Source organism: Schistocerca serialis, chromosome 5 (genome assembly GCF_023864345.2).
Source record: "Schistocerca serialis cubense isolate TAMUIC-IGC-003099 chromosome 5, iqSchSeri2.2, whole genome shotgun sequence".
Lineage (NCBI taxonomy): Eukaryota > Metazoa > Arthropoda > Insecta > Orthoptera > Acrididae > Schistocerca > Schistocerca serialis.
This window is the reverse complement of record NC_064642.1, coordinates 348753541-348769173: the sequence shown is the minus strand read 5'-3', so window position 1 is coordinate 348769173 and position 15633 is coordinate 348753541. Positions and strand designations below refer to the sequence as shown.

Genomic DNA, 15633 nt, shown 5'->3' with positions numbered 1-15633 from the left:
TTGGTAAGTCTCCCCTGACACGGGGTTCTGGGCGACTTTTCTAAACTGTACCCCTTTCCCCACTAGGTCCAAAAGCTTGTAAAAGTTAAACTCTTTTGTGTGTGTGTGTGTGTGTGTGTGTGTGTGTGTGTGTGTGTGTGTGTTTTCCCCTACCACTGCTTGGTTAGTAGATTTTTTCAACTGTCCATTTATATTATAAACTGAAATTCAGGAATATCTGTAGTGTGTTTTGCCTATGGAAGCCTTAAACTTTTCAAGTGACTGAGATTTTTTTCCAGCCACAAATCCCTTTACGTGTGCAAATAAGCGGAAGACAGAGGATGCAAAATCTGTTGAACAAAATGCATGTGCCAACAATATGCACTTCAGATTCCCCTTTCCCAAAGCACTTTTGTGGGCAGGTGCCTTAGTCTTAATGGATGGTGATTCTCTTTTGCAGTCCAGGCCTCTTCTTGTATATTACTTTTATCTAATTTGCCAGGAGGCTCATGCAGAACTGTGATTTCAGCCTTTTCAAAATATCTAAAAATAAGAATCCTTTTTGCAACCCAGAAAACTCTGGCTGTAACTGTTTTGTCAAATGAAATAAATTTCACCTTTTTTGGTGCAGGCCCACTGCTTGCTACCTACAGCTTTGATTATTGTTCAGTTTCTGGTATCAACTGATGAACCCATCTTTCACCCTCAGTAACAAATTAGTGAACAAAATTCTACATAACTGTAAGTTATTATCCTCAAAAAAGAATATCATGACTATGACAACAAGATGGCAAGGGGGTGATCTGATCTAACTTCTGTTGATACCTGTAACAACATCAGAGCTATTTGAAAGAGCTAGGACAATATTCATCATATTTGTAAATAGGTTCGAATTAAATCATAAGAATAGTCAGCCAACACATTACCTTTTCCTACAAAAGTCTCATGAAATGGCCATAATGAGAAAAGCAGAGAAATTAAAGCTCATATGGTGGTTTACCAAGAATCATTCTTCCTTGTGTGCCATTCATGACTGGAACAGTGAACAGGGAGAAGACAGAGAGCTATCAGATGTTCTCTCTGCCAAATACTGTAAGGCAGCTTGTAAAGGTGATATGTACATATAGAAGAGGAAATCACATGAAAACAAAACATAGTTGTTGCCCACATTTATTCAGACAAAGTAGTATGATGATATTATGCCAAATTATAGGATCATCCATGCATTTCAGAAATGTCCTATGATTTTACTGTTGTGTTACACAGTCAGTGCTGTATCCAGGTGTAATCCACATATAAAACTGAGAGTTATTGCTGCTCAGACATAAGAAACAGAGCACTTCTTAAATGATGTCCATTTCAAACCAGTATATAAATTTAATCAGAATGTACAGTATGGTGTTCTTGACTAACAAAATTTATTTTACCTTGAATATTTTTGTGTGCATCAGCAACTTCTTTGTATGTTGAAGATGCTAGTTCAATAGTACTATCAACATTGGCATTAATTTCCTGTATTTCTTCGTATATACTGTTAACCAGTGTTTGCTTTCCAGCCACAAGTTTCAGCAAATTATTTGATTTTGAAATATTTTCAGCTGTGCTATTATATAATTCTCTGTTTTCATCCCACATTTCCATAGCAACACTAATGATTGCTGAAGCCTATAAAATTGAAAATTTATTTATAATAATATGCAATATTTCAATTTACTGACAAAAAGCAGTTACAGACTGCCTCCTTAACAATGCCAACTAGGTACAACACTACACTTTAATAAAAGTTTTGGCAAAAATCAGTATAACACTGCAATAGATAAACTGTAAAATATTGGTCTAAGAGTGACACAGAATATGAGATAAATTCAGCAAACATTGGATTTATGAACAGAATGTCTCAATTAATTCCCCTCTGTGATAAGTCATTAACAGATTAGGTTGTCATATTATCATAGTCTCTGAATATGAGAAATTATGTAACAGTGGAATCATCACAAAAATATTTAATTCTTAATGCTTTCAGAAATAAATTAGTGAACATGAAAGCAACAATACCTTTCCTCTACTTCTATGATCTCCTTTTCAACAGCTATGAGCTCTGTAAGGGAGGATCACTGCTCTGACTCTGTTATAATCAAGAGACATATAAATTGCTTTGAACTGAAGTTACTGATGTAGTAAAGCATAAATAGAAAATGGGTAGCAGAGACAGATGAAGAAGCATGGCTGTTCAGTTGTTCAGGTTCTCAAACTCCTTTAAATCTACTGCTGGTGCAATTTATGTTTCTGTTAATTGTCACCTCCAGACCATTCTCAACACATTCCTATCTTATGTTCAGGGCACCAATCATTTCTTTTGCTGGTGATATAATATCAGTTTATCTTATGTTGATGTCCAGCATTTTCAGAAAAAGTGCATACATCTGATCACTTCAGTAGGACATGCTTCCTAGAAGGAAACAGTCATCTGATTTCAACATGGTATGTGCATTTGAACAAACAAAGATCATATCAATACGTTCGACTAAAAAGTGTGTGCTCTCACCTTCCACAGCTACCACGTACATTTATAAATTTTGCTGATTGAAACTAGTGGCCCATTTCTGTTAAGTGTTTATGTATATACACATTTTACATATTTCATTCAGTCTGTCTTGTGTACATGATTTGTACAGCTATAAAACAAGCAACAACACTCAGCACAAGAAGTACTAGGGGATAGCCATGGTAAAGTTAGGCTAATCTTCCACGTTAAAAAAATCACTTGTCTTATCATAAGATTCACAAGTCCACTTCTGCACACCTTATTCACAGATACTGTGTTTAAATAAGATACAAAAAACTACAGAAAGTAGTCTACCTGATTCAGTGCTGTATATTAAATGTACATATTCTAATCTTGGAGGGCTGCCACTGACTAAGGCTATTATAGTAACTTTGTTTATATGAAAGCTAATGTTTATCCTAAAGCAGTCAATCTGTAATGGCAAAATCAAACAATAAAAACTCCAGGTAGGTACACTATGTGATCAAAAGTATCCGGACACCCCCAACAAACATATGTTTTTCATATTAGGTGCATTGTGCTGCCATCTACTGCCAGGTACTTCATATCAGCAACCTCAGTAGTCATTAGACATCATGAGAGAGCAGACTGAGGCACTTCACTGAACTCAGGAACTTCGAATGTGGTCAGGTGATGGGGTGTCACTTGTGTCATATGTCTGTATGTACATTTCCACACTCCTAAACATCCCTAGGTCTACTGTTTCCAATGTGATAGTGAAGTGGAAATGTGAAGGGACATGTACAGCACAAAAGCATACAGGCCAAGCTCGTCTGTTGACTGACAGAGACTGCTGACAGTTGAAGAGGGTTATAATGTGTAATAGGCAGACATCTATCCAGACCATCACACAGGAATTTGAAACTGCGTCACAATCCACTGCAAGTACTATGAAAATTAGGTGGGAGATGAGAAAACTTGGATTTCAAGGTTAAGTGGCTGCTCATAAGCCACACATCATACCGGTAAATGCCAAAGACACCTCGCTTGGTGTAAGGATTGTAAACATTGGATGATTGAACAATGAAAAACGTTGTGTGGGGTGACAAATCATGGTACATAATATGGCGATCCGATGGCAGGGTATGGGTATGGCGAATGCCCGGTGAATGTCATCTGCCAGTGTGTGTAATGCCAACAGTAAAATTCAAAGGCGGTGGTATCATGGTGGGTCATGTTTTTCATGGAGGGGGAAGACCCCTAGGCAGTCATGCAGCATTAAAAATATATGACGATTACTAACATGTTGTGCTTCAACTACACTTGGGGTGAATACTTATTCATCACTATGACTTTGGCCAAGGATTTGGTACTGTCTGTGAATATCTTGGAAAAATCATCAGATATAGGCTTGGACTAGCTGTGTTCTCGTTAAAAAAGAACAGTGTATTAGTGGGTGACATATTAGTGGTTTGGATTTCTGCTTGGGATTATTCTGTAGCTACTCCAGCCCTGTGAATGTATCTTTGTAAAATATATGCATCACACTCAATGATGAGGTTTTTGTTATAACTTCAAGTTGGACAAATATATTTCAAGGACGATGCAATACATGAAAGTCACAGATCAAGTGAACAGAGTAAGACATGTGTCACTTTAACAGTCAAATCATAACTGAGTCCAAGTCTAGCAGCCGCTGGCTGGCTGGCCGCTTAGGTGGCGCTGCTGCTGCATGGCTGGCAGACAGCGCTGCATGTAGAGGACGCGCGTAACTGCGCGGCGGCACTTTGAAAGATTGGCGAGTCACAACACTTCTCCCCTCTTTGAAGTTTTTGCACAGGTCTTGATGGAGGTGGTCTGTAGATTGCTAACATCCATAGGTGTTGTTTGACTGGCCGTAAAGTCTTGAGGAGGAGGCTTCCTGTACAGACAGAAGTGTCCTCGATGATAATGGGCCGAGATGACAGGAGACGTGGGGGTCGAATCTGCTGGGGCCCCATGCACCAATCTGCCCGTTGTGGCAAGTCTGGTTCTTATAACAGGAGACACGGGCGATGTGTCCACATCCATAGAAGAAGGAGGCGAGTAGGGTTGCTCCTACAGATGGTGGTCATCTGGTTCCTGCATGGGCATGTCTCCTGTAGGCGTCAGTTCTTGTGCTGGCACTGATATGATGGTGAGAGGACTGCATTGTGAGTAATGAGAGACTCCAGGATCCTGAGTGTCAGGTAGAGCCGAAGGTGGTGTAGCGGCATCTGGAACAGGAGTTGCCGGCACACGAGGGCGAATCTGGTCTGAATGACACACTGCAACACCAGTGTCAGTCTGGATTTCATACAGGCATTGGCCACGGTGTCGTAAGATGTGGCCAGGACTTCATTTTGGCTGCCTGCCATATCCCCATACCATACAAAGTCACCGGCGGTGAACTGGCCAAGCGAAGGCACCCGCAGCCGTGAGGTGGAAGGCCGCAGAAGATGAAGTAGCGTGCGGGGCTGTCGGCCATGTATGAGCTCAGCCGGGCTGTGGTCACCCATGGGGGTGAAACGGTAAGAAGCTAGAAATTGGAGAAGCGCATCATCAGCAGCAGAAGAAGTCAGGAGTTTCCTCATCTGAGCCTTAAATGTGCAGACCAGTCGTACAGCCTCACCGTTCGACTGTGGATGGAACGGAGGGGCCTTGACATGCATGACTCTGCGACAGGCACAAAAATCCACAAAATCGGAAGAGGCAAATTGTGGACCATTATCAGTAACAAGAGTAGAGGGAAGGCCTTCCAAAGAGAAAATGCAAGCTAGAGCATTGGTGGTTGCCGCGGCAGTAGGCGACGTGCAATGGACAATGAAAGGAAAGTTAGAGTAGGCGTCAATAACAAGAAGCCAATAAGTACCTAAAAAAGGTCCTGCGAAGTCAGCATGAATACTCTCCCAGGGCTTCTCAGGCGAAGGCCACAGTGACAAAGATGACTTCGGGGTGGCGGCCTTTGACGCACAAGGGCCGCAGGCAGCGACCATGTGTGCGATTCAGAGTCGATGGCAGGCCAGTACACATGACGGTGCGCCAGAGATTTTGTGCGAGAGAGACCCCAGTGCCCCTGCTGAAGGAGGCGCAAGACTGAAGCATGCAAAGACGCAGGTACCACAACATGCAGCGAAGCATTTTTGGTGGAAAGGAGGATAACACCATCCCTAGCCATGAGGCGGTAACGCAAAGCGTAGTAGTTCCGCAATGGATCAGAAGTTTTAGGGGACGGACAATCTGGCCAACCCTTCTGAATACAGCGTAAAACCCGGGAAAGCGTAGGGTCACAACCCGCAGCAGCCGCCAACTGGTCCCCAGTGATGGGGAACCCATCCACAACCCGCTGCTCGGCAACATCCAGGTGGAAACACAAAAGTTCGTCCTTATCAAATGCCAGATCAGGACCCATGTGAAGGTGAGACAGAGTATCAGCATTTGCATGTTGAGCTGTTGGCCGGAAATGAATCTCATAATTGAAAAGAGACAAGTAAATAGCCCAACGCTGGAGGTGGTGTGCAGTCTTGTCGGGAAATGATGTTGCTGGATGGAATAAGGAAACAGGTGGTTTGTGATCTGTAACAACATGAAATTTGGATCCATAGAGAAAAACACCAAACTTATGAAGAGCATAAATTATGGCCAAAGCTTCTTTTTCAATTTGAGAATACTTTTGTTGGGCATCCGTGAGCGTTTTGGAGGCATAAGCAATGGGTTGTTGAGAACCGTCAGAAAAACAGTGCGCAAGGACTGCACCAACCCCGTATTGAGAGGTGTCCGTGGCAAGAACAAGATGTTGGTCAGGTCGATAAGTAGCTGGGCACGGGGCCTGTTTCAGCTTAGTCTTCAATTTCTGGAAAGCCGCATCGCATGATGCGGACCAGTAAAAAGGCATGTTTTTATGCAACAGGCGATGCAACGGCTGAGCCACCGAAGCAGCAGACGGTAAAAACCTGTGATAGTATGCTATTTTCCCCAAGAAGACCTGCAGTTCCTTAACAGATGTAGGGTGAGGAAGGGCATTGATCGCAGCGACAGTTTGCTGAAGCAGACGAATACCATCCCAAGAGAGCTGAAACCAGAAGTACATGATAGACGCCTGAAAAAATTTTGATGTCTGAAGATTACACTTAAGACCGGCAGTCTGTAAGACATGAAAAAGTGTGCGGAGATTCTGAAGATGTTCTTCAGAGGTGGAACCAGTGACAACAATGTCGTCCATGTAATTGATACACCCAGGGACAGGGAGCAATAATTGTTCCAAGAATCGCTGAAAGAGAGCAGGGGTGCTGGCAACCCTGAATTGCAATCATTGGTATTGATAGAGGCCGAAAGGCATGTTAAGGACCAGAAACTGCCGGGAAGCGCTGTTGAGAGGGCGTTGATGATAAGCTTCTGACAGGTCAAGTTTAGAAAAATACTGGTCTCCAGCAAGTTTAGTGAACAATTCTTCAGGTAGAGGCATATGGTAAATGTCGATAAGGGATTGGGCATTTACAGTGGCTTTGAAATCGCCACAGAGCTGAATATCACCATTTGTCTTAGCAATGACAACGACAGGAGAGGACCACTCACTGGAAGTGACAGGAAGCAAGACCCCTGAAGCAGTAGACGATCCAGCTCCCATCTGACCTGATCACGAAGGGCCACAGGAATGGGCCAAGCCCAAAAAATCTTAGGCTGAGCAGTGGGTTTGAGCGTGATATGAGCTTCAAAGTTGTTTGCACGGCCTAACCCAGGAGAAAAAAGGGACGAAGATGTCGTCGTCAAGGAATCCAATTGAGCATAAGGAATAGCATCAGAGACGATATTGACAGGGTCATCTATGGAGAACCCAAAAACACAAAAGGCACTGAAACCAAAAAGATTCTCTGCATTTACTATGGTCGACCACAAATATGGGAACAGTGCGAACCGCAGATTTGTAAGATACCTCAGCATCAAATTGTCCCAATAGAGAAATCTTCTGTTTATTGTAAGTCCGTAATTGCCTAGTGACAGGTGACAGGATTGGAGAACCCAACTGAAGATACGTCTGAGAATTGATGATAGTGGCAGCAGAACCAGTATCCACCTGCATGTGAACATCTCGACCAAGTATTTGGACAGTGAGGAATAACTTCCCTGAAAGGGAAGAAGTACAATTGACAGACAACACAGAATCAGAATCAGCGCCATGTTCATGAACATCATGTATGCGGTTGGATTTGCAAACAGATGACATATGACCCTTTTTTTTTGCATTTGTGACACATTGCCCAATGTTGTGGACAATCCTCGTGTGAATGTTTCGTAAAACACCGTGGACATGAAGGAAGATGCCATGGGTTTTGCTGCAGTTTCTTAGAGGTTTGTTTACGGTTAGGCCGAGGCTGCACTTTGGAGCATACTGCAGCCACGTCGGCTGGCGGGGACACGCCACATGCTTCGTCAACAGTGCACAGAAGTTATATTTCCCCAATGTCACGCCATGCCTCTATTTGCGCTCCAGCAGTGTGAGAAATTTCAAAAGAGTGAGCGATGGATAGGACTTCATCTAGAGTCGGATTTGCCAACTGAAGGGCACGTTGCCTAACTTCTTTGCTGGGCGCCAACTGGATAATAGCATCCCGTACCATGGAATCGGTGTAGGATTCTTTGTGAACTTCAGTAACAAATTGACACTTTCTACTGCGGCCGTGAAGTTCAGCAGCCCAAGCGCGATAGGATTGATTTGGTTGGTTTTGACAATGATAAAAGGCAACACGAGAGGGTACCACATGCGTATGCTTTTGAAAATAGATGGACAGAAGGGAGCACATTTCGGCAAAGGACAAAGACGCAGGATCTTTCAAAGGAGCCAATTGCGACAACAACCGATACATTTGAGTTGAAATTCATGAAAGGAACAGAGACTTACATGTTTGGTCATCCACAACATGATATGCCAAGAAGTGCTGTCGAAGATGTTTTTGTAATCGGACCAGTCTTCCGCCGTCTCGTCATAAGGAGGAAAAGGAGGTAGAGACAACGAAATCACGAATCACATTTGTGAGAAGCATTTGCTGTTCTATGAGACCTTGCAATAGTTACTCTAAAGTAGCCATGGAAACACTTGGGTCAACAATGAAAAAGAAAAATTCACTATCTCATCGTCAATTGTTATAACTTCAAGCTGAACAAATATATTTCAAGGACGACACAATACATGAAAGTTACAGATCAAGTAAACAGAGTAAGACGTGTGTCACTTTAACAGTCAAATCATAACTGAGTCCGAGTCTAGCGTCCGCTGGCTGGCTGGCCGCTTAGGTGGTGCTGCTGCTGCATGGCTGGCAGACAGCACCACATGTAGAGGACAGGCATAACTGCACGGCGGCACTTTGAAAGATTGGCGAATCACAGCAGTTTTCTAAATGTGCCCAGTGACTGTGTTAGAAATAATTATGACAGTTACAGCTTCCTGTTAAGAAGTCTGAGATTGCCTTCAATGTAGACCTAAATGCAGCATTCTTTACAACAAAGTGAGAGGATGACTGTTATATTATAATAATTAGTTGATATCTTACAATGTCACACCACAGAATCTTCTGAATACAATAAAATTTTTCCCAGAATAATTCTCCACACGGTAGCTTTACCTACAGCTGTTAATGTCCTTATTTTGGATGGTTCCATTACATTTGGATTCCAAATTAAAGACTATGTTATACTGTGCCAGATTCCATACCTTATAAAGCTCCAGACACACTTTATAACAGTTTTGTTTCACTTTTTAAGCCAATACTTGAAGACTTCATGCTACACATCAATATGAAGTCTTCAGCCATACCTAATTTCTATCAACCTCGACCAATTCATTTTGCATTACGAGAAGACTTGCAAGCTGAACTATGTCGTCTTCAGGAACAAGTAGTAATGCCTGTTCTAGTCAATGAGATTACACAACTAGTGGTGGTGCAAAAGCCAAATGTATCTTTGTGCATTTGCACAAATTGCAAAGCATCTATAAATGCCTAATCAGAAGTATACACTTCTTCGATTCCCTGCCTAAAAAGTTGATGAACATAATTACCCGAAGGTTAATTCTTCTGATTGAACACACCTACAGTTATCCCTGAACTAAGAATCCAAGGCAATGGTGGTAATCAATACACTATTTGACTTATTTTGATACAATAATTTGCTATTCTAAGTGAGTGGTGCCCTTGATATTATCAGCAATACCAAGAACAGCTAATTCAATGGATATGTTAAAGCACTAACTATCATGATGACACAACTGACACTAGATCAACAACAGAAAACATTTTGATACACTTAAAGTGTTTTTTGAAGTACTTCAACATAGTGACTCTAAGTGCAATTAAGAAAAGTGTATATACTCCAGCATAGCAAGAAATATCTAGGCCTGGAAGTAGCCTCAATTGAATGTAGGATTTACATCAGTAGTGTACTCCAACCAAAAATTCTCCATTTATTGTTCTGCATGCACTGAGAGTATTATGTACTAGCAGCTCCTGTTGCTTCTCAACATTACTCCCTAGCTACTAAAGACCAGTGCTTGTACAATCAAGAAATAAACTGAGTGTTGCCTCCAACATAAAAGTCAACTGTCCCTTTCAGCTCCTCTGATGTGGTAGCAAGTGTTTCAGATTCATCTGAAAATGGCATTTCAGTTGTTTTTGTGACTGGTTGAGCTTTCTGGAGTAATGCCTATGCATACTGAGAAGCATTTCCTTGTTATGACACTTGAGCTCAATGCATGTGTCACCTACTGATAATTCATACTGCATAGCTTATGAGTAAAGGGCAAGAAGAACTGATGTAGGTGTATATTTCTCTTTCAGTCCTTGAGTAAATGAAAAATATTTGGACTTATCACATGAATAGAACATATATCCAAACATGCCACCTTGAAAAGTCTGAATTACATCAGCAAAAGGTGGAGGACATTTAAAACAGTGTAGCACTGACATCGAAAAAAGTGTCTTAATTGATTCGAATAATATTTTCATGTTGCAGAAGACTGAGGAAAAGAGAATGTTTGCACCTTGGGATGAGAACCTTGGAAACAAGCTGGTCAGCCAGTATGCATGCTACTTTCATGAGCATCTATGGAATGTGGCTGGAGGACCATGAAGCCATGGGTAGGTAATATGGTGTAGGACATCCATGCTTCATCACTGAAAAGGGAGTACAGAGGCTTACCCATTATTTAAAGTAGTGTAGGTAGCAACTTGTGGCAGATTTGACAATGAAGTGCAAAAATGGTGCAGACACAAGTGTTCCAGAGAACACTGTTCTCAGCACAGGCTCGAACATGGGGCTCTCTAGCAGACGACCCCTCCATGTTCCTATGCTGACCCCACAACATTGTTATTTACAACTGCAGTGACGAAATCATAAAGAATTAATCATGGATCAATGGAAATGTGTCACCTGATTGGATGAATCACATTTCTTGTTACTTCACATCAATGGTCATGTCTGGATACATGAGGTGAACGACTTTTCAGAACATGCTATGCACTATGGATGCAAGATTTGGGTGGGGGAGGGGTGTCAGCATTTTTAGGGTCATGTGGAGATATTATGATAGCTGTGGACTGTATGACCATTATTGGGGACCATCTGAATCCCTTCACACTTGACGTGTTCCCTGATCATGATGGCATCTTTCAATAGAATAAATGTCTGTCACACGGCCTCGATTGTGCTACAGAGGCATGTTAGTGAACTCATATTGATGTCTTGGCCGCCAAATTTGCCTTATCTGAACTTGATGCAATATATCTAGGATGCTATCGAGCACAAGCTCTATGCTCACAATCCACAAACCCATAATTTACAGGAACTGTGTAACCTGTACATAGAAATCTGGGGCCACACGCATCCAGAAATCTACCAAAGATTTGTCAAATCCAAGCCATGCAAAATAATTGCTGATTTGGATTCCAAAGGTGGACTAACACACTATTAAGCAGGTGATTATAATGTTTTGGCAAATCAGTGTATTTCTCGCCCTGTTCTCTCTTTTTATATATATATATATAAAAACAAAGATGAGGTGACTTACCGAACGAAAGCGCTGGCAGGTCGATAGACACACAAACAAACACAAACATACACACAAAATTCAAGCTTTCGCAACAAACTGTTACCTCATCAGGAAAGAGGGAAGGAGAGGGGAAGACGAAAGGAAGTGGGTTTTAAGGGAGAGGGTAAGGAGTCATTCCAATCATTGTGTGTATGTTTGTGTGTCTATCGACCTGCCAGCACTTTCGTTCGGTAAGTCACCTCATCTTTGTTTTTATATATAATTTTTCCCACGTGTAATGTTTCCCTCTATTTTTTTTATATATATATCCGGATGGATATGTGTGTGTGTGCGAGTGTATACCTGTCCTTTTTTCCCCCTAAGGTAAGTCTTTCCGCTCCCGGGATTGGAATGACTCCTTACCCTCTCCCTTAAAACCCATATCCTTTTGTCTTTCCTTCTCCTTCCCTCTTTCCTGACGAGGCAACCATTGGTTGCGAAAGCTAGAATTTTGTGTGTATGTTTGTGTTTGTTTGTGTGTCTATCGACCTGCCAGCGCTTTTGTTTGGTAAGTTTCATCATCTTTCTTTTTATATATATATATATATATATATATATATATATATATATATATATATATATATATATATATATATATATATTTTCAATTTTTTCACTTTTGTTTTGGTTCTTGGATTTGCATTTTATCTGATTAGATCACTGGATGTTTAAGGTTATTATTCACAATCTGAACCTTACCTATTACATTCCACTATTGCTCCTGTACGCCTTGTATGTTTATCTTAATATTGAGTTCTCATTTTCTCTTTCCTTTCACACTTCCACTTTTTTTTACTTATCCTCTCTTGCATTACTTTAAAGTACCATTAAATAAGTCTCAAATGAGCAAGCTCAAGATTCATCAACTTCTCAATTTCACCTTACTACTTGGCCCTGTATCAATTGTTCCAATTTTGGCATGTATCGAGTATATAATTTTATTCTAATTTTTTTCATCTCTATTATGTTTATATTTCTACAATCACATAAAACTAGAACAATGGGAAGCAAAGTTAATTACCTGTGCAACTGTTGTTGTAGCATCTAACTGTATTTTTACCAGATCCATTTCTGGAAAATTAAGACTCGATATCTCAATATGATTATTAAGAGCTGTGCTATATGCATCATTTACTTTATCAACTGAATCATCTGTTACAGCTTTTGTTAATTCCATTTTACTGACTGCTACTTCAGTTTCAGCTTTCAGCTTTTCATTCTCATTGCTGCAAATTTAAAATGAAATGAATTTTATTCATTTAAATTAAAATTAATCTGTGAATATGAAAAAGGTAACTTCATAACAACTATTTGGAGGAAATAATGACATCGTGAAAGCTAGATTTAACTGAAATGCCCCTATGCTTGGAAAGTGAACACACAAAGATTTTTATTGTGAACATGACATGATATATCATCATCACAGGAAAGCAAAATTGCAGAACTAACCTCATGGGCCCATAAATATGATTGCCATTGATTTATATTAGTATTTAATGTTTCCTATTTGAAGCTGCAGATATTATCAGGTATAAAATAGTCTACACAGGAAAGAATCTCCAGACAAAAGGCAAAAACCAAACAAAGGTAAGAGTTCCAATTACCAAGAAGCTGTAAATAAATAGAGGGCTTGGATGAGTCTCAGCAGTGACTGTACCACTCTTTTCTGCAATTATCAGTATGCATTATTACAACCATAACAGCAGTTTCTTATTGACTTACCCTTGTACCTCAGACTTCCTTGTAAATCTTAAAACTTTCATTCACAGAAAATACAAGATTATTAACATATTTTTAACATAATATAACTAATTCTAAGGTATGGGGAATATTAGTGTATATGGTACTTGTTTGACATTCTCTAGCTCAAAAGCCTTATTTGGTAATAGTCCTTCCAGCTCAGCATTATACACAGTCTTAAACACTGCAGCAAATATTTATTTACAGAAATTAGAAATTCTGATACAAACTATATCTACCTATTGGTCTTGGCATATAGTTTAAATGATGCCTGCTCTCTCTCATCTCTGTAGCTAGCACGGTTAGCGTTTTGTCATCACCAGCAATAATGATTCATCATGTGAGTAAGATCCGTGAACAAAAGTTGCCAACAAACAGAACTATACTGCTGGTTACTGAAACTGCTACAAAATGAAGATGGCATGCAACAAATATGACATTGGCATGACATGTGGAGGACTATAGGAGGAAGCCAGATTCCATCTGTCACTGTCGTATGGGCCAGGCAACTAGTGTGATAGCATGGGATGCCATCCATTACACAACAGAGTCACTTCTGGTTTATGTAAATGGTAATTTGGAAAGCAGCTGCTATATTTCTGATGTGATAAGGCCAGTGGATATCCTTGCTCTTCGAGGTCACCAGGACATTACCTTTCAATAAAATAATCCAAGACCACTCAATACCTATGCTGTCCCGACCTACCTTGGTACAGAGGGTGTTTGATTGTTACCATGGCCAGCATGCTTTACAGATCTCTCACCCACTGAAAACAACTGACCATGGGTTGCTGAAAGACTGGCACACCACTACTCGTCAGCCACTAAAACTTCTAAACTGTATCAAAGAACTGAAGCAGAAGGGAATGATGTATCCATATCTATCATCCAACTGCATTTGACCAGTTGTGAGCTACAGTTGACAGCTCTGTGTACAAAATTGCACATTTGTATACTCTAAAATATATTTAACCAAGTGTTCTTCCTACTGTGATATGTATACACTAAAATGTTATTTTTGCTTTGCTTCCTGATGTTGCGGTTTTAATTGTCAGAAGTGTAATACAGGGTTAGGCAGGAACTTGCTAAGAAACTCAAGATAAAGGTGGTAACAGCAGGACAGAGTGAGAAGGAAACCAACTGTTAGTTTTGCTTGTCTTCTTTTTTCTCATTTTATTTCTGTATGGAATTATAAAATGTCCTGCTATGTTAACGGCATGCACTCATCTATATGATAACTGATAAATTCTTCCTGTTTAAAAATACAGGGGAATCAACATCTACATACTATACAAATCACTATGATTTGTATGATGAGGGGACATTTCCAATTATACAATTATTAGGGCTTCTTCTCATTCCATTCACATGTGGAGCAATGGAAAAATGATTGTTAGTCTAACCTTGTCCTCATGTTCTCTACACTAATAATATGCACACATTATTTTAGTGCATTCTCCATACTCACACAGTCCATTACTACTGAATTCTTATTATATTATCCATGATATTGTAGCCAGCCCCAGCCAGGCCACTACAATCCATCAACATTGCCTCCACATCTTGTGGCTTGTCTAGTGGCTGGGATGCAGGCGTTTTCCTGTCAAAGGTACCAGTTTCCTGCTACAATGTGCATGCACCACCTGCGGTGGTACTGTGATCACCAAATTATTTTCTTCATCTGCGATCATGCGTCTAGACACATCCAAGCATGCACCATCCACTGGCATAGCTGCTAATGCTGCCTAACAATTTTCTGCTGTTGCAGTATATCCACTAGTCCTTTGGGATCTCTTCCATGCCTTCTGTGTCTCTTAGGCACTTCTGTGCCCCATACTCATTGTCAGCCTTTGCTCACAATGGCTGCCAATCCTCTTGTGGTTCATCCTTTCCCTTTCATGCACTTCGGCACTTGTAGTGCACCCTCCACTCACAGCCACATCTGCACCCTCCCTCTTTTTCATTTCACAGGGTGCACACCACTTATAGAGGCACTGTGATCACAGAACTATTTTCTTTGTCCACAATCATGTGGCTAGACACATCTGCATGTGTACCATCCATAACAGTACTGCAATCACAGACATGTGATAAGATGGACATCAATCTGTCTTCCGGCAATGACCAGACCACCAGCAGGCAGATAGTCCTCACACATTGGGCAGTTATACTCATCAGTCAGAGCCTCATCATCCCTATCATCATATCCTTGGAAGCTGCCACTGGTTGAATTGTTGCTCCCATCAATCTTCAACACCTGCCAATGTCACTGCTGGCTCACCAGCCCTACATCTGTGCACTCTGTCAACAT

At 40.8% G+C, this 15633-nt stretch overlaps 1 protein-coding gene across 3 annotated transcripts in view; it reads right to left on the bottom strand.

Moving 5' to 3' along the window:
- LOC126481132 (laminin subunit gamma-1-like) overlaps nt 1-15633 on the bottom strand; it is a 338089-nt gene that overhangs the window by 50436 nt on the left and 272020 nt on the right. For all 3 annotated transcript variants that reach the window (XR_007587516.1, XM_050104679.1, XM_050104680.1), the window contains exons 17-18: nt 12604-12808; nt 1407-1644 (exon numbers count right to left, since the gene is read on the bottom strand). Coding sequence is in view for 2 of the 3 variants with exons in the window: in XM_050104679.1 (XP_049960636.1) it covers nt 1407-1644; nt 12604-12808 (443 nt within the window). In the remaining variant the exon portion in view is untranslated. The remainder of the gene's footprint in view (nt 1-1406; nt 1645-12603; nt 12809-15633) is intronic.